The 19,366-nt window shown below is 44.2% G+C and overlaps 1 protein-coding gene across 2 annotated transcripts in view; it reads right to left on the bottom strand.

Annotated features, from left to right (window-relative positions):
• LOC138647792 (cytochrome P450 2D6-like) overlaps positions 1 to 19,366 on the bottom strand; it is a 138,302-nt gene that overhangs the window by 98,619 nt on the left and 20,317 nt on the right. For both annotated transcript variants that reach the window (XM_069737052.1, XM_069737051.1), the window contains exon 2: positions 8,719 to 8,890. In XM_069737052.1, coding sequence (XP_069593153.1) covers positions 8,719 to 8,890 — 172 coding nt within the window. The remainder of the gene's footprint in view (positions 1 to 8,718; positions 8,891 to 19,366) is intronic.

The following is a 19,366-nucleotide window of genomic DNA, read 5'->3' as shown; positions in this document are numbered from 1 at the left end:
GACTGTGAGTAAAGATGAAAATACAAACACAGAGATGAAATAGATTTAGCAAAGTGAGGTCCGACTTACTGAACAGACCGAGGATAGGAAAGGTTACTTTGCGGTCAGCACAAAAACCTACAAAAAGACCACGCAGAGGGCGCAAAAAGACCCTCCGCACTGACTCACGGTGCGGAGGCGCTCCCTCTGCGTCCCAGAGCTTCCAGCAAGCAAGACAACAATAATAATAGCAAGCTGGACAGAAAAATAGCAAACTAAGAAATACAAGCTGGAACTTAGCTTCTGCTGGGAAGACAGGTCACAAGAACGATCCAGGAGTGAACTAGACCAATACTGGAACATTGACAGGAGGCATGGAGCAATGATCCAGGTGGAGGTAAATAGAGCAGCCAGCTAACGAATTAACCTCGTTACCTGAGGAACTAAACTCATAAACACCCACCAGAGGAAGTCCATGGACAGAACCAGCCGAAGTACCATTCATGACCACAGGAGGGAGCCCGACAACAGAATTCACAACAGACAGCTGCCGTATTTCCTTTATGGTACATTTGTTGCTCTTGTAGTTTGTCTGCTTATTAATCAGATTTTTATTTTTGAAGGATAATAGCAGACTTTTGTGTGTTTTAGGGCGAGTTTCGTTTGTCAAAATGTGTGTGTTGAGTTGTGTGTGGCGACATGCATGTAGCGACTTTTGTGAGATGAGTTTTGTGTGGCAACATGCGTGTAGCAACTTTTTGTGTGTCGAGTTGCATGTGACAGGTTAGTGTAGCAAGTTGTGTGCAGCAAGTTTTGCGCTTGGCGAGTTTTGCACGTGGCGAGTTTTTATGTGTGGTGCCTTTTGAGTATGTGCAAGTTTTGTGTGAGGCAACTTTTGCATGTGTTGCAAATTTTGTGCCTGTGGCAATTTTTCCGCGTGTGCAAGTTTTGCGTGTGGCGAGTTTTCCATGAGGTGAGTTTTGCACTTGTGGTGAGTTTTGCGTGAGCCTAGTTTTTGCATGTGGCGAGTTTTGCGCGTGGCGAGTTTTGAGCGGCGACTTTTGTGTTTCGACTTTTATGTGGCGAGGTTGGTGTATGTGTGGTGAAATGTGTGCTGAGGGTGGTATATGTGTTCAAGCACGTGGTAGTGTGTGGCGCATTTTGTGTGTGTGTTCACATCCCCGTGTGTGGTGAGTATCTCATGTCAGGGCCCCACCTTAGCAACTGTACGGTATATACTCTTATGCGCCATCGCTCTCATTCTTTAAGTCCCCCTTGTTCACATCTGGCAGCTGTCAATTTGCCTCCAACACTTTTCCTTTCACTTTCCCCCATTATGTAGATAGGGGAAAAATAGTTTGGTGAATTGGAAAGCGCGGAGTTAAAATTTCACCTCACAACATAGCCTATGACGCTCTCGGGGTCCAGACGTGTGACTGTGCAAAATTTTGTGGCTGTAGCTGCGACGCCTCCAACACTTTTCATTTCACTTTTTCCCCATTATGTAGATAGGGGCAAAATTGTTTGGTGAATTGGAAAGCACGGGGTTAAAATTTCACCTCACAACGTAGCCTATGACGCTCTCAGGGTCCAGACGTGTGACTGTGCAAAATTTTGTGGCTGTAGCTGCGACGCCTCCAACACTTTTCCTTTCACTTTTTTCCCCATTATGTAGATAGGGGCAAAATTGTTTGGTGAATTGGAACGCGCGGCGTTAAAATTTCGCCCCACAACATAGCCTATGACGCTCTCGGGGTCCAGACGTGTGACTGTGCAAAATTTTGTGGCTGTAGCTGCGACGGTGCAGATGCCAATCCCGGACATACATACATACACACACACATTCAGCTTTATATAGTAGATTTTGTGTGACTTATCTCTGTGATTTAAGGGCATAAAAATTCAAATTTTGAAAATTGCAAAATTTTCGCCAAATTTCCATTTTTTTCACAAATAAACGCAGGTAATATCAAATAAATTTTACCACTATCATGAAGTACAATATGTCTCGAGAAAACAGTGTCAGAATCACCAGGATCCGTTGAAGCGTTCCAGAGTTATAACCTCATAAAGGGACAGTGGTCAGAATTGTAAACATTGGCCTGGTCATTAACGTGCAAACCACCCTCGGGGCTTAAGGGGTTAAAGTTACTTTAAATCACCGAAAACCTACTGCTGTATATAAATAGAATTGATCCCTGACTGTTCCCATTTCGTCTTCTCTGTGCACTGCATCCAGACCCCAGCATTATAATTCAATAAAGTAATTTTTTTTCCCCTTTCATATGTATTGTTCCTTCATTTATATGTGTGACTGTTGCCCTGTGTGGTTTGCTTTCTTTATCATTTGCTTGTTTTGTTTTTTAGGTGTAAATGGCTAAATCAACAGTTGTGGTGCCAAACTCTGCCAAGTCACTGGTCACTGCAGTAAATGGCTTAAAGGAAGTATTTAGAGAATCAAAGCAGGAAGGTAGTGACGAGACAGTAACCTGTTTCCGACATGGCAATTTTCCATTTTTGTTTTTTCCAACCCTTCTTGCATATTGTGCTTTTTTTCACTGACATAGCTGTATGAGCGAGTTTTTTGCAGGACAAGTTGTACATCAAAAAGTTAATTTATTTCAGTTCTTCAATGCAAAAAGTGAAACTTATATATTACACACGTGGTCAAAATTGTTAGTACCCCTCGTTTAATGACAGAAAAACCCACAATGGCCACAGAAATAACTTGAATCTGACAAAAGTAATAATAAATAAAAGATCTATGAAAATGAACAAATTAAAGTCAGACATTGCTTTTCACCCATGCTTCTACAGACTAAAAAAAAAATAAAACTCATGAAATAGACCTGGACAGAAATGATGGCACCCCTGAAAATAGTGTGACAAAAGGGACATGTTAAATCAAGGTGTGTCCACTAATTAGCATCACAGATGTCTACAATCTTGAAATTACTGTATATAGGACTACAGATACTCACTCTGCTGTTTGGTGACATAGTGTGTATCACACTCAATATGGACCAGAAAAAGCAAAAGAAAGTGTTGTATCAGGAGATTAGAAAGAAAATTACAGACAAAAATGTCAAAGGTAAAAGTTATAAGACCATCTCCAAGCAGCGTGATGTTACTGTGACTACAGTTACACATATTATTCGGAAATTTAAGATCCAAGGGACTGTAGACAACCTCCCTAGATGTGGCCACAGGAGGAAAATTGATGACAAATCAAAGAGACGGATGATACGAATGGTAACAAAAGAGCCCAGAAAAACTTCTAAACAGATTAAAGGTGAACTTCAAGCTCAAGGAACATCAGTGTCAGATTGCACCATCCCTTGTTGTATGAGCCAAAGTGGACTTCATGGGAGACGACCAAGGAGGGCACATTGTTGAAAAAAAATCATAAAAAGCCAGACTGGAATTAGCCAAACTAAATGTTGACAAGCCACAAAGCTTCTGGGAGAATGTCCTATATACAGATGACACAAAAATGGAACTTTTTGGCAAGGCACATCAGCTCTTTGTACACAGACAGAAAAATGAAGCATATCAAAAAAAGAACACTGTCCCTACTGTGAAACATGGAGGAGACTTTTTTATGTTCTGGGGCTGCTTTGCTGCATCTGGGACAGGGTGTCTAGAATCTGTGCAGGGTGCAATGAAATCTCAAGACTATCTAGGGATTCTAGAGAGAAATGTGCTGTCCAGTGTCAGAAAGATTGGTCTCAGTTGCAGGTCATGGGTCTTGCAACAGGATAATGACCCAAAACACACACACCTAAAAACACCCAAGGATGGCTAAGAGGAAAACATTGGACTATTCTGAAGTGGCCTTCTACGAGCCCTGACCTAAATCCTATTGAGCATCTTTGGACAGAGCTGAAACTTGCCGTCTGGAAAAGGCAACCTTTAAACACGAGACAACTGGAGCAGTTTGCTCTTGAGGAGTGGGCTAAAATACTGTATATTCTCGAGTATAAGCCTACCCAAGTATAAGCCGAGACCGCTAATTTTGCCACAAAAAAACTGGGAAAACTTAATAACTCAAGTATAAGCCTAGGGTAGGAAATGCAGCAGCTGCTGGTAAATTTCAAAAATAAAAATAGATACCAATAAAAGTAAAATTAATTGAGACATCAGTAGGTTGTGTTTTTGAACATCCATATTGCATCAGGAGCCCCATATAATGCTTCATACAGTTCATGATGGTCCCCATAAGATGCTCCATACAAAATATGCCCCATATAATGCTCCATAAAGTTTATGATGGGCCCCATAAGATGCTCCATATTAAAATATGCCCCATATAATGCTGCACAAAGGTTAATAATGGCCTCATTAGATGCTCCATAGAAACATTTGCCCCATACAGTGCTGCATAAAGGTTAATAATGGCCCCATTGGATGCTCCATAGAAACATTTGCCCCATACAATGCTGCATAAAGGTTAATAATGGCCCCATAAGATGCTCCATAGAAACATTTGCCCCATACAATTCTGCATAAAGGTTGATTAAGGCCCCATAAGATGCTCCATAGAGTAATATGCCCCATATGCTGTTCCTGAGATTAAAAAAAAAATGGCATACTCACCTCTCGTCACTCAGGCCCCTGGCAATTGCGATATTCACCTGTCTCCGTTCCACTGCTGCGCACCTCCCAATTTTCTGCGTCCTCTGCAGTGACTGTTCAGGCAGAGGGCAGCGCGCACACTAACCACATCATCGTGCCCTCTGACCTGAACTTCACAGCTAGAGGACACGGAAGATGGAGCGGCGCCTGACGGTGGAACGGGGACAGGTGAATATTGCGATGCTCACCTTCCCCCGTTATACTCACCTGCTCCTGGCTTGGTCCCTGGCAGCTTCTCACTGACAGATGGTCTCGGTGCCGGCAGCTTGTTCCGGTGTTCATCTGTCACTGGTACCACTCATTAAAGTAATGAATATGCACTCCACCCCTATGGGAGTGGAGTCGCGTCCGTATTCATTACTTTAATGAGCGGTACCACGTGACCACTGAACACAGGATGATCTGCTGGGCATAGGAGATGCAGGTGAGTATGTGACAGCTGCTGCTCCCCCTCTCCCGCCGACCCCTGTGACAATGACTCGAATATAAGCCGAGAGGGGCACTTTCAGCCTTAAAAAATGGGCTGAAAATCTTGGCTTATACTCAAGTATATACAGTACCTGTCGAGAGTTGGAGAAGTCTCATTGACAGTTACTGGAATCATTTGATTGCAGTGATTGCCTCAAAAGGTTGTGCAATAAAGTATTAAGTTAAGGGTACCATCAATTCTGTCCAGGTCTATTTCATGAGGTTTTTTTTTAATTCTGTGAAAGCATGGTTGAAAAGCAATGTCTGACTTTCATTTGTTCATTTTCATAGATTTTTTTATTTATTGTTACTCTTATCAGATTGAAGTTACTTCTGTGACCATGGTGGGTTTTTCTGTCATTAAATGAGCGGTACCAACAATTTTGACTACGTGTGTATATAGAGTCATTACAGAGTGATCTATTTCAAGCAGGGCTGCCATCAGGGCATTACTGCCCTTACAGCTGTATGGGGCATGATGAGTAGCAGTATAGAGGGGGGCCCACAGGTCCCGAGCCCCGCTCTTGTGCTACTGCTCACCCGGTCCCATCATGCACTAAAGTTCTGTGCTCTGCTGCGCACATGTCAGCACTGGAGCCCGGGAGCTTTCTCGGAGTTGTGCACGGCCATCTAACCTTGATGGCTGAGCAGCTCCCGCTCCCTCCGTGTTTTCTGTAATTCCGTTCAGGTGACGGAGCATACGCAATGAAGTAATCGCATATGCGCCAACATGTACCGGACACTGGAAGCAGAGCTTTGCTGCTGGGGAATGACTGTGAGGTAAGGATGGAAAACATTTTTGTTTTCTTTAAAAATGAATTAAATGGTGAGGGGAGGAGGGGGAACTGCAAATGATGGAGTGAAACTGCACATGATGAAGTGGGGGTTAAGGAGGATTGCACATGATGAAGTGGGGGGTAAGGAGAACTGCTCATAATGAAGTGGGGGTAAATGGGACTGCAAATGATGAAGTGGGGGTAAGGAGGACTGCACATAATGAAGTGGGAGTAAGGGGGACTGCACATGATGAGGTGGGAGGTAAGGAGGACTGCACATGATGAAGTGAGGGGGTAAAGGGGACTGCACATGATGAAGTGGGGGTAAGGAGTAACGCACAAGTGGGGGTAAAGGGCACTGCACATGATGAAATGGGGTAAGTGGGACTGCACATGATGAAGTGGGGGTAAAGGGGAATGCACATGATGAAGTGGGGGAAAGGAGGACTGCACATGATGAAGTGGGGGGTAAGGAGGACTGCACATGATGAAGTGGGAGGTAAGGAGGACTACACATGATGAAGTGAGGGTATAAGGGGAAGCACATGATGAAGTGGGGTGTAAGGGGGACTGCCCATGATGAAGCGGGGAGTTAGGAGGACTGCACATGAAGTGGGGGTAAAGGGGACTGCACATAATGAAGTGGGGTGTAAGGGGGACTACTCATGACAAAGTGGGGGTAAGTGGGACTGCACATGATGAAGTGGGGGTAAGGGAGACTGCACATGATGAATTGGGGGTAAGAGGGAATGCACATGATGAAGTGTGGGGGTAAGGAGGACTGCACATGATGAAGTGGGTGGTAGGAGGACTGCACATGATGATGTGGGGGGAAAGGAAGACTGCACATGATTAAGTCAGGGTAAGGGGGACTGCACTTGATGAAGTAGGGGGTAAGGAGGGCTTCACATAATGAAGTGGGCGTAAAGGGGACTGCACATGATGAAGTAGGGGGTATGGAGGACTGCACATGATGAAGTGGGAGGTAAGGAGGACTACACATGATGAAGTGAGGGCGTAAGGGGAAGCACATGATGAAGTGGGGTGTAAGGGGGACTGCCCATGATGAAGTGGGGAGTAATGAGGACTGCCCATGATGAAGTAGGGAGTATGGAGGACTGCACATGAAGAGGGGGTAAAGGGGACTGCACATAATGAAGTGGGGTGTAAGGGTTGATTGCTCATGACAAAGTGGTGGTAAGGGAGACTGCACATGATGAATTGGGGTGTAAGGGGGAATGCACATGATGAAGTGTGGGGGTAAGGAGGACTGCACATGATGAAGTGGTGGGGTAAGGGGGACTGCATATGATGAAGTGGGGGTAAGGGGGAATGCACATGATGAAGTGGGGGTAAGGAGGTCTGCACATGATGAAGTGGTGTGATAAGGGGAACTGCACATGATGAAGTGGGGTATAAGGGGGACTGCACATGATAAAGTGGGGGTAAGGAGGACTGGACATAATGAAGTGAGGGGTAAGGAGGACTGCATATGATGAAGTGGGGGGTAAGGAGGACTGCACATGATGAAGTGGGGGTAGGAGGACTGCACATGATGAAGTGGTGGAAAGGAAGACTGCACAAGATTAAGTGGGGTAAGGGGGGCTGCACATGATAAATTGGGGGGTAAGGGGGACTGAATATGATGAAGTGGGGGGTAAAGGGGGCTTCACATGATGCAGTGGGGGTAAAGGGGACTGCACATGATGAAGTGGGGCGGTAAAGGGGACTGCACATGATAAAGTGAGGGGGTAAAGGTGACTGCACATGAATAGTGGGTGGGAGAGAAAGCCATGACAATGAATTGGGGCGGAAGGGGCATGCAAATATAATGAATCGGGGTTAGGGTTAGAGTTTCGCGTTCAAATTATCGCTTCCTCACACCCCCAGAGGAAGCGATAATTTGAACGCAAAATGCATGTCGTGGTTCGTGGCCAAGGTAAAGGTAGGACGCATCACCACAATGGGTAATTAACCCCTGTTTTACTAACATCACTTTGCATTGGTATTGGTTGCAGCAGTGAGATTTAGAGGTTTTTATACTGGACTCTTAAGGTTAATATGGCAACACACGTGAAATCCTTTTGTTATTGTCCATTGCATTGGATCACATTTCCTCTTTTCCTTCTGTTTGCACCTCATGTATATGTTAATCCTGACCCTTTTCTTCATCCCATTATTTACACCTGTGGATTCAATCACTTGGTAACTAAAACCCATGTATTATATTTTGGTAATTATTTATTCAGTATTAATTTTTGTATGTTGTTCATTTCATTGAATTAATAAATTTTGGTCATATTTTATTGGTATATTTTGACTCAGTGTTCTCCTTTATTATAGCTTTTTTTTGTATGATTGTCCAGTTACTTTTATTGATATTATATTAAAGCTGCTGCACCTGGTCTCTAGGCTCACACGACACTACAAGGAGAGTGGTTTTACCTTTCAATAATCAAGCTTTGAACCTGGATGAGACCCTATTGCGCTCTGGCAATTCTTTACATTGTGTAAATGAAGTGCAGTGGATCCTACAAGCTTAATATATAGAAATTGCTCTGTTTTATGAACTATGCCCGATGAGTGCTAGATTTGGATTTTTGAAGCTTTGGAATACTCACCAATGTTTATCACAACATTCATTTTGTACTCAATTTACAAGTTACAGTAAACTTTTATCAGTCTATTTTTCATCTATAATGTATATAATATTTATGAAAGGGGTTTAATTTGAATCCATAGGAACCCCGCAGCAACATCAGGAATGAGCTGTGCTGACGGTAAACTGAATTGAAGCCAGGCAAGCAGCACATCATTACAGTCATACAGCACACACTTTATAAGGACAGTAGTACATTACCTTTGGTGTCTCCAGTATATCCCACTGTTTCATATGTGGGAAATCGAGGACGATCTGCTGAGTCTTCAACCCTGTTGATCAGAGCTTCCTTCACCACTTCGAATCCATTGAGTACCACCATTTTCGTCCAAAAGTACTGCAGACTAAATACATCCCCAAACTCTTTTCTCACCTGTTAAAAATATGTTTTAGTGAAGAAAACAACTAATGTTTTCATAAAGTAATAATAATGAATAATGCGGAAAGCTAGGTCATTCATATGTTTAAATCTGTAACATAAATGTACAAGGAAAAAAAGGGTGACACCTAGAGATATATAACCATTAGACATTTGTCAGCGGTGTCAGTGTGTACATGAGTGTAAACCACTCGGATAGGATAAGGAAACCAAACCAACTAAGAAAAAAAGTTAAGGAGCAGTTTGAGATGTAAATTTAAGTAAAAGGATAACTGGAACCCCAACGCTTGTTTCGGACTAACCAGACCTTTCCCTTGACGAAGGTCTGGTTGGTCTGAAATGCACGTCGGGGTTCTGGCGCCGTACATCTTATCCAGCACATCATTCCTATTTGGCATGTACTCTTTTTCTATGATTATCAGCCTATAATCAGATGTCATGCTGCACACGGCATTTGAACAAGCTATGTTGATAGGTATCCTTACTCAATCACTACCACTGTATCTGTAATATCATGAAGAATCCAATACTATGAGTTGGCACATATATAGGTATACACAGGCTACTTTAATCAATGCCCAGTTTAGGATTTGTTTACTTACCCTAACCTATCTTATATCCTTATATGTATATGCTCCCCTCTTCAGACTCTTACCTGACATTCAGCACTTTAACAATTGAGATACTATCTCTTTTTCTCCATCATTATTCATAGCACTGCTGCACCTTTTCTAACCTAAAACTCCATGTTCTGGAAATGATTGTTACCACCTTTTTATATTCATCTTATGCTATTTGTTATATAATTTTATGGGATGTGTGCGCCTCTGTGCCGCCACTTGCCATTATATTTTGTTCAATACCTATTCCTGTTTGTCCTTTCACTTAAATTTAGATCTTAAACAGCTCCTCGGCTTTTCTCTTTGTTGGTTTCCAAATTTTTTAAATCTATCTAAAATCTGTTAATTATTACAATCAGTATTACCTGTGTTATATCACAGATTCTCTGCTCACTGATTATTTTATTTTGCTCTTGAATATATTATTGAGCAAAAAGTCATAAAATTCAAACTTAGAAATGATTTATAAATGCAAAACCTTTTACAATAAGTTTCCATATCAGAGAAAAGAAGAGTGGTACATAGCCATCTCTGTGCCCCCCATAAATATTAGGACAATTGGTCTTTCATAATAGTGCATACAAGTTCCAGGTGGCCATCACTCTATGTAGATATCTGTATTGCAGTTTACGGCATTGGAGTTTACAGTGCGGAGATCTACGTGTATCCATGGACTTCTCTTTTCTGCTAATTAAGTAAAAAGTGAACCCCAATCTTCCCATAAGTGCAGGTTCCACTTTATGTTTTTCTACTTGAACATGCACTTATTGTATATGCACTTGCTATGCCAGAAATGTATCAAAAAAGTACAGTAAGAGTACTGTTAAGTTTTATTGCAGCTCTCAGGAATTATTCAATATGAAAATGTGGCCCTGGGATCAAAAAAGGTTGTGCACCTCTGCTCTAAAATGAGTCAATTTTGCAATTAAAAAAATAATGGTGGCAATTGGACAGAAACAATCCTGGCATATTAGATATTAAATGTAGAACTTTTCTCTTTTTTCTAAGTTGCTTACCTGGCAACAATAATTCACCCATTAACCCTGCTGTTCTGTTCGGTCTGGGGAGACCTATTTTGAACTTTGGTATTTTTTGGGGTGTTCAAGATGCGGTTCTGAAACTTGTGGTTGATTGACTTAAATGAGGATGGGTCGGTCGGCCACGGGTTTCAGAGCCGCATCTTGAATATTTTAAAGAATATTGAAGTTCAAAGTCGGTCATTTTTGACCAACAGAACAGCAGGGTTAAAGAGAACCTGTCAGCAGCATTTTACTAAGTAAAGTACATGCAGGGCCATATTGGAGCGGTCATACTTATTAAAATTATACATCGGGTGAAGAAATCCGTTTTGTAGATTATCTTTAATATTTGAAGTTTCCTTTTATTCATATCTTCGTTCATTGGTACAAGACTGTGGGTAGGGTCTTCAACTTTGTTCCGTCCCCTATGCTGTGTCTGGGTGTCTTTTCTTATTCTTTATGTAAAATTTCTCTACAGCACCGTTTTAGAGCGTGAACGGTGCATGCGCAGGTCGAGCTCTTGGAAGTCTTCAGGAAAATAGCGCCATTGGCTTTGCATGCGTAAATTGCTCATTGCCACTGGTGCCATTTTCCTGAAGACTTCCAATAGCTCAATCTACACAAGCGCCGCCCGTGGCTAGGACGGCGCCAGCGTGAAATTTTAAATAAAGAAGAAAAGACAGCCAGACACAGCAAAGCTGAAGACCATACCATCAGTCCCGCCCTGATGCACGAAAATATGAATACAAGGAAACTTCAAACAAAGATTAAAGAAAATCTACAAAATGGATTTTTTCACCTGAAGTGCAGGAAAGATATATATCTTTGCACCGCATTAGCCAGTAGATAGAAAAGTATTTAGAATTGAGAGTCCTCAGTGGTTGATACCTTTTAATGGCTAACTGAGGTTATCATCTTTTCAGATAGTCATTAAAATATATCTACCACTGAGGACTCTCAATTCTAAATATTTTTCACCTGAAGTATTATCTTAATCAGTATAACAGCACCAATGTGGCACTGTCTGTACTTTACTTACTAAATGCTGGTGACAGGTTCCCTTAAATTCATTAATTGTGCTAAATATCATTTTAGGTATCCACATTGAGGTATTTTTCAACAGAAATAATAACTGTGGTAAGAAGAGCATTTAAATGAGATTGCTTAGAATAATTGAAAGAGGGAGTCTTCTCCATATTTGAACCCCATATTTTAGGCCATTTACAATTGGCATTATATGTAACCAATTATAATCCTTTAACTTGTGCTATTTTCATGCCTAAATATTTAAAATTATCCCATTGTGAATTTTAAAAGCTCTTTATTATCCATCTATTATCATACCATCTGTTACCATCTATATATAAAGCTGAGTGTATGTATGTGTGTGTGTATGCATCAATCTATACCCACTCCACATAGCCCCGCCCACTCTGCATAGCCACATTCACTCCACACGTAAAGCTATGTCCACACAGCCCATGTTATTAGCGCATATGGGCGGAGACACATTCACCTCGAAAGCTACCCTGCAAAATTCACCGGCTGCAATGTCCCACCTGCTGCGAGCTACAATCAGGGCCACCGCCTTCAAAGTATCAGTGTGCGTCAGGCACAGGCCCCATCTAGCTCCGCCGTGTTGGGAGGTGCCGCATGGATTACACCGCTGTGCTCATAACAGGAAGTTGCTGTGCACATGTGAAGGGAAGAGAGGAGTGAGGTGAAAAAGAGAGGAGTGAGGTGAAAAATAGAGAAGTGAGGGGAAAATGAGAGGATTGAGGGGAAAATGGAGAGGTGTGAGTGGAAAATGAGAGGAGTGATTGGAAAAGAGTGGAGTGATCGGAGAATGACAGGTGTGAGGTCAAAATGACAGGTGTGATGTTGGAAAATGAGAGGAGTGAAGGCGAAAATGAGAGGTGTGAGGGGAAAAATAAGAAGAGTGAGGGGAAAATGAGAGATGTGAGGGCAAAATTAGAGATGTGAGGGGAAAATGAGAGGCGGATGGGAAAATGAGAGGAGTGAGGTGCTGCTGCAGTATGAGGCTGTGTATAGAGAAGAGTGAGGTGCTGCAGGTGGAGGCTGTGTATAAAACCACATTTACACGTTCAGTATTTTGTCAGTATGTTACCTCAGCATTTATAAGCCAAAACCACGAGTGGGAGAAAAATACAGAAGTGGTGACATGTTTCTGATCTACTTTTACTCTGATTGTTTTACTCCAAGTTTTAGCTTACAAGTACTGAGGTAAAAATACTGACCAAATAATGTGTGAACGAGGTCTAAAGGAGAAAAGTGTGGTGCTGCACAAGAAGTAGGCTGTGCTTACGATAGGCCTTAATGCAATTATGCAATTTCTCTCGGGATCATTATAATTTGTTATAACTAACCACAGTTAGTTACTATGCTCGGGCAACGCCGGGCTCTTCAGCTAGTCATATATAATTTCCACCAATTTCCCCATCTCTAAATTAGAGTAAGTTCCAAATTGTGAAAGCACCTTCATTACTTTATTGCAATCTTTTTATATCTCCCACTAGCAACAAACAACCATCGACTAAGAGATTTTTTTCCTTGTGCGCTACTCATTTTTTGAAAAATTATATGCAGTCAGCAAATTCGAATTTCAAAAGATTTGCTGATTTCTAACTTTAGCCATTCTTCCCAAATTCAGCTCATCATACCTTTTGCCCTCTATGTTTATCATCTTTTTTTTTGTGGAGGGATGGCAGCTTTCACGTGTTTGTCAGTCTTAGTTTCAGGTGTTTTAGCATGGACTTTCCAAACCTGCCCCTAATTTTCTATTGGATTGAAGGAACTCTTCTCCTTTTTTTGCTGATATTCTGGCACCTAGCTTGGCCAATAAACAGTAAATACAGTACAATACTGGGCTCATATCACTCATAACATGACTTAATTGATTGCAGTAATAGCTGTACATTCATTTAAAGAAAATGGTGAACAGGAAAAAGTCTGAGACCAGGAAAGGAATGTGAGCTCATCGAGTAATATAAACTTGCATCTGAGGAAGAAAGCACCAGGAGCTCCAACATCTCAGATGGTCCACAGCTCAACATCTCACATACTCCTCATGGAGAAAAGTGCAGAAAATGGGGAGTACCACAGCACCTGAGGCACAAAGCGTCTAGCGTATCAATCAACATTTGCTCGGCTGTACAAGCTTTCAGCTTAAAGGATGGTTGGTGACAGTATGTGGGAAAGAGGGATCAATGACTCACATACTATGCCATAGCAAGCATGCTGTCCAGTGTAGGATATCTTATCCCGCTCACTGATTTTACCAACATACATGAATTATGAATTGAAGGCAATGGTAGGAAAGTGTCACAAGAGGTGGACGATGATGAAGCAAATTTGTCAGAAAGTCAGGAGGAGAACCAGGGTGCTGAAGTGGAAGACGAGGTGGTGGATGATATAGTAACTGACAAAAACTGACAGAGCCAGGATAGCAGCACACTAGAGAAGGGAGGCATCGCACCCCAACAGGCAGGGAGAAGCAGTGTGGTGGCCGCAGACAGAAGGCAGGCAACCATTCCCCGTAACACCAACACAACAGAAGATGCAAGTACAACTGTTGGGTCTTCCCGAGTCTGGTTGCTTTTGAAAGAATCTCCCGATAACCCCAAAAAGGCCATTGTCACCACCTGCCAGACCAGCATCAGCAGGAGTCGTAAAACTACCAGCCTGACCACCAGCATGATCAGGCACATGGTAGCAAAGCACTCGACTTTGTGGGACAAACCCCAGGGTCCAGGAACATTGTCTGTGGGTGACACCACTCCATCTTCTGCTGTTATGCGTGCAAGCCAATCCCCTGTCCATGGAGCATGCAAAGATGCCACCTGCCCTGCACGTGTCATTGCACCCACTCAACTAGCACTATCAGCAAGCACGTCCACATCCTTGTCCCAGCACAGCGTTCAGTTGTTCATACCCCAGTCCTTGGAGCGCATGCACAAATACACAGCCAACACCCCTCAGGCCACACTGCTAATTTCACACATTTCACGACTGCTTGTGCTTGAAATGTTGCCTTTTAGGCTCATGAAAATGGAAGTTTTCCGCAACCTTATTGCGGTGGACGACTGAAGGTACTCTGTCCCCAGCTGCCACTATTTCTCCCGGTGTGCAGTCCCCGCAATACACGAGCACGTGTCCCAAAACATAAGCCGTGCCATAAACAATGCAGTTACTGGAAAAGTCCACCTAACCATGGACACGTGGACAAATGCTTATGGGCAGGGATGGTACATCTTGCTGAAGGCAAACTGGGTTAACATAGTGGAAGCCAGGACCCAGTCGGACCTTGAGATGGAACACATCCTCACGACATGAGGATTGCGGGCCCTGCGTCAATCAAGGTGGCCCCGACAGTCTACAGCTCCTGCACATCCTCCTACTCCTCTGCCTCTTCAGCATTCATCTCCGAAATGACCACATCAGTCACAAGCTGGAAGGACTGCAGCACTGCCTCAGCCAAGCGGCAACAGGCTGTGCTGAAGCTAATATGCTTAGGTGACAAACTGCACAATGCTGAAGAGTTGTGGACAGCTCTGAAAGAGCATGCAGATCTGTGGCTGACACCACTGAACCTACAGCCAGGCATGGTCATGTGTGAGAATGGCTAGAATCTGGTGGTGGCTCTGAGGCAAGGCAAGCTCACATATGTTGCATGCCTGGCCCTTTTGCTTTACCTCGTGGTTCAGCGGTTTCTCGAAATGTACCTGAAACTGCCAGATCTGCTTGTCAAAATACACCGCTTGTGTGCCCATTTTAGAAAACCAGCTACAGCTTCCGCCGCTCTTGCCGTGCTTCAGCAGCATTTGCAGCTTCTAGCTCACCAACTGTTGTGTGATGGCCCCATGCGTGGGAACTCTACACTGCAGATGTTGGAAAGAATTTGTGAGCAGAAGAGGGCAGTTGTTTACTACCAGCATCAACAAGGCCATCGGTGTAAAGTTCAGACTCCACACATAAGACCTCAGGAATGGACATGGATGTCAGACATACGTACCATCCTCCAAAACTTTGAGGACTCCACCAAGATGGTGAGCGGCGATGACGCCAGAATTAACGTCACCATCCCACTTCTCTGTGTTCCGAAATGCCCTCTGTGTTAGGACTGGCAGAACGCACCAAATAATAATATTAAAGAATATGAGGTGCATTCTCAGTCCGGGATCCACCGTGCAGAGATGACACATGCTGCTGAGTAATGGTGGATGGATGCTTGCTCATGGAGCGCCCCCAGACGCAGGGCCGCGGGTTGCTCGGTACCGGTCCTCTCTGTCTCAGTTCTGGGATTGTCACGGTGGCTGGACCCAGTCCATGACCCTGATAAGGGGCGTCCAATAAAAGGGATGATGAAAGTCAGCTAAGGTTTCGTGACGCCACCTGTGGTATTCGGTCAGGGTGACCGACGCTGCTCGGGGTCCACTGGGGTGATGTGATGGCAGCTGGATGGTATACCTTACCACAGGTGAAGTATGTCCCCAGGGCTTCCCAGTAATGTAGATGGTGATGGTGTGAGGTACAGTCAATAACGAGGACACAGGGTTGCAGTCTCTTTACCTCTTTACTGGTGACTTCAGGATCCTCAATCCAGAGCACAGTTAACAGGGCTGTCTGAGACCGGCCAGTCCGAAGGCACATCCAGAGTTCCCTTTGCAGGTGGAAAACGTTGCCTACCACAAGCGCCTATGTGTTGTAGTGCTTCCCTGCTGAGCATTCGGGATAGTCCTCACAAATTCTGTTCTCGTTCTTTCTAGTTCTTTCTCATTCTTTCTATTCTCCGTCCCCCAAGTTGGTTATGGCTAGGACGCACCCGTTTGACGGGAAGGCTCAGAGCTTTTCAGGGACCCTAGAGACACCCCTCTCCACGGTTGCCCCCTATGTCTGCTTATCTGCTTAGGGGATGTGTTGTGAATTCTGCTTTTGGGCTCCCTCCGGTGGTTGTAGGTGGTAATGCAGTTGTCCCTGGGCTGCAGTCCTGGACAGGTGTATCTGCTAATTGCAATTCTGACTGGGGTATTTAGGTTTGTAGGACTCATTAGTCCTTTCCAGTTGTCAATGTTTGAGGAGTGGCGACATTGGCTTGAGGGAGCTAAGCACCGTATTGTGGTCTTGACCGATTATAAGAATTTAATTTACCTGGAGTCTGCCAAATGGCTGAATCCTAGACAGGCTCGATGGTCCTTGTTTTTTTCCCCTTTTGATTTCGTGGTCTCGTACCTTCCGGGTTCTAAGAACATTAAGGCTGATGCCCTCTCTAGGAGTTTTTTGCCTGATTCTCCTGAGGTCTTAGAACCGGTCGGTATTCTGAAAGAAGGGGTGGTCCTTTCTGCCATTTCCCCTGATTTACGACGGGTTCTTCAGGAATTTCAGGCTGACAAACCTGACCGCTGTCCTGTGGTGAAACTGTTTGTTCCTGACAGATGGACTAGTAGATTGATTTCTGAGGTTCACTGTTCCGTGTTGGCTGGTCATCTTGGCATTTTTGGTACCAGAGACTTGGTTGGTAGGTCCTTTTGGTGGCCTTCTTTGTCGCGTGATGTGCGTTCTTTTGTGCAGTCCTGTGGGACTTGTGCGCGGGCCAAGCCTTGTTGTTCCCGTGCTAGTGGGTTGCTTTTGCCATTGCTGGTCCCTGAGAGGCCCTGGACGCATATTTCTATGGATTTTATTTCCGATCTTCCGGTTTCCCAGAGGATGTCGGTTATCTGGGTTGTTTGTGACCGGTTCTCTGAGATGGTTCATTTGGTGCCTTTGCCTAAATTGCCTTCCTCTTCGGATTTGTTTCCGTTGTTTTTTCAGCATGTGGTCCGTTTGCATGGTATTCCGGAGAATATTGTGTCCGACAGAGGTTCCCAGTTTGTTTCTAGGTTTTTGGCGGGCCTTTTGTGCTAGGCTGGGCATTGATTTGTCTTTTTCTTCTGCCTTTCATCCTCAGACAAATGGTCAGACCGAGCGAACTAATTAGACTTTGGAGACTTATTTGAGATGCTTTGTGTCTGCTGATCAGGATGATTGGGTGGCTTTCTTGCCATTGGCCGAGTTTGCCCTTAATAATCGGGCTAGTTCGGCTACTTTGGTTTCGCCTTTCTTTTGTAATTTTGGTTTTCATCCTCGTTTTTCTTCTGGGAAGATTGAGCCTTCTGACTGTCCTGGTGTGGATTCTGTGGATGACAGGTTGCAGCAGATTTGGGCTCATGTGGTGGACAATTTGGTGTTGTCTCAGGAAGAGGCTCAACGTTTTGCTAACCGTCGTCGGTGTGTTGGTTCCCGGCTTTGGGTTGGGGATCTGGTCTGGTTGTCTTCTCGTCATGTTCCTATGAAGGTTTCTTCTCCTAAGTTTAAGCCTCGGTTTATTGGTCCTTATAGTTTTTCTGAGATTATAAAGCCGGTGTCTTTTCGACTGGCGCTTCTGGCCTCTTTTGCGATCCATAATGTCTTCCATAGATCTTTATTGCGTAAATATGTGGAGCCCGTTGTTCCCTCTATTGATCCTCCGGCCCCTGTGTTGGTTGATGGGGAGTTGGAATATGTTGTTGAGAAGATTTTGGATTCCCGTTTTTCGAGGCGGAAGCTTCGTGCCTTTCATCTGGCTCATCCTGATCGGTCTGGGGGCTCTGGTGAGGGTTCAGTGACCCCTCCTCAAGGGGGGTACTGTTGTGAATCCTGCTTTTGGGCTCCCTCCGTTGGTTGTAGGTGGTAATGTAGTTGTCCCTGGGCTGCAGTCCTGGACAGGAGTATCTGCTAATTGCAATTCTGACTGGGGTATTTAGGTTTGCAGGACTGATTAGTCCTTGCCAGTTGTCAATGTTTCTTGGGAAGTGTTGGATCTCTGTCTGGCTTCTCCTGCTTAGCTGCCAATTCAGCAAAGATAAGTGTCTGTTTCTTTTTCTATGGCACACAAGCTGTGTGCTTGTTTTTTGATTGTATTCCTGCTCTGAGTGTAGGAGTCTCTGGAGTTGCAGATATACGTTCCACGTCTTTAGTTAGATGGAGGACTTTTTTGTATAATCTGCTGTGGATATTTTTTGAAGGGTTTTAATACTGACTGCACAGAACTCTGTCCTATCCTTTCCTATTTTAGCTAGAGTGGCCTCTTGTGCTGAATCCTGTTTTTCTGCCTGTGTGTGTCTTTCCTCTCCTACTCACAGCCAATATTTGTGGGGGGCTGCCTATCCTTTGGGGTTCTGCTCTGAGGCAAGATAGTATTCCTATTTCCATCTATAGGGGTATTTAGTCCTCCGGCTGTGACGAGGTGTCTAGGTTTTGTTAGGTACACCCCACGGCTACTTCTAGTTGCGGTGTTAAGATCAGGATTTGCGGTCAGTATAGTTACCACCTACTCCAGTGAAAGTTTTCATGCTGCTCCAAGGTCACCGGATCATAACAGGGATGTAAAGTAGACAGCCAACCTATAATTAACTATCCTGCGGTATTTGAAGTAAGGCATAGAGTCAGTTACTTCCTCGGTGTTCCGGTCACCGGCTACGCACCTCAGTAGGATGTTGCCGTTCTTGGGGCACGACTCCTACTTGCTCTCCTTATTGCTTGATCTCGTTTCTCACTGTCCACAATATAATTCGCTTCGTATCCTTTCTTTAGATGCCTCCGCAAGGTAGTGCAGGCGCGGCTCTGTAACGATCTGTTCTTGTCGCTAAGTCTCTGCCAGGTTCCCACGCCTGACAGGGACTCCCCTGAAGTCTCCCCCGCAACACCCCCTGCCACGGGATGTTGCCTGGGCAAAACCCAGTCAGCTTCTGTACTAACTTCCTATCCAACCCCTAGTTTTACCAGTGTGAGGAGTG

Source organism: Ranitomeya imitator, chromosome 8 (assembly GCF_032444005.1).
Source record: "Ranitomeya imitator isolate aRanImi1 chromosome 8, aRanImi1.pri, whole genome shotgun sequence".
NCBI classification, from domain to species: Eukaryota; Metazoa; Chordata; class Amphibia; order Anura; family Dendrobatidae; genus Ranitomeya; species Ranitomeya imitator.
This window is presented reverse-complemented; position numbering and strand designations above follow the sequence as displayed.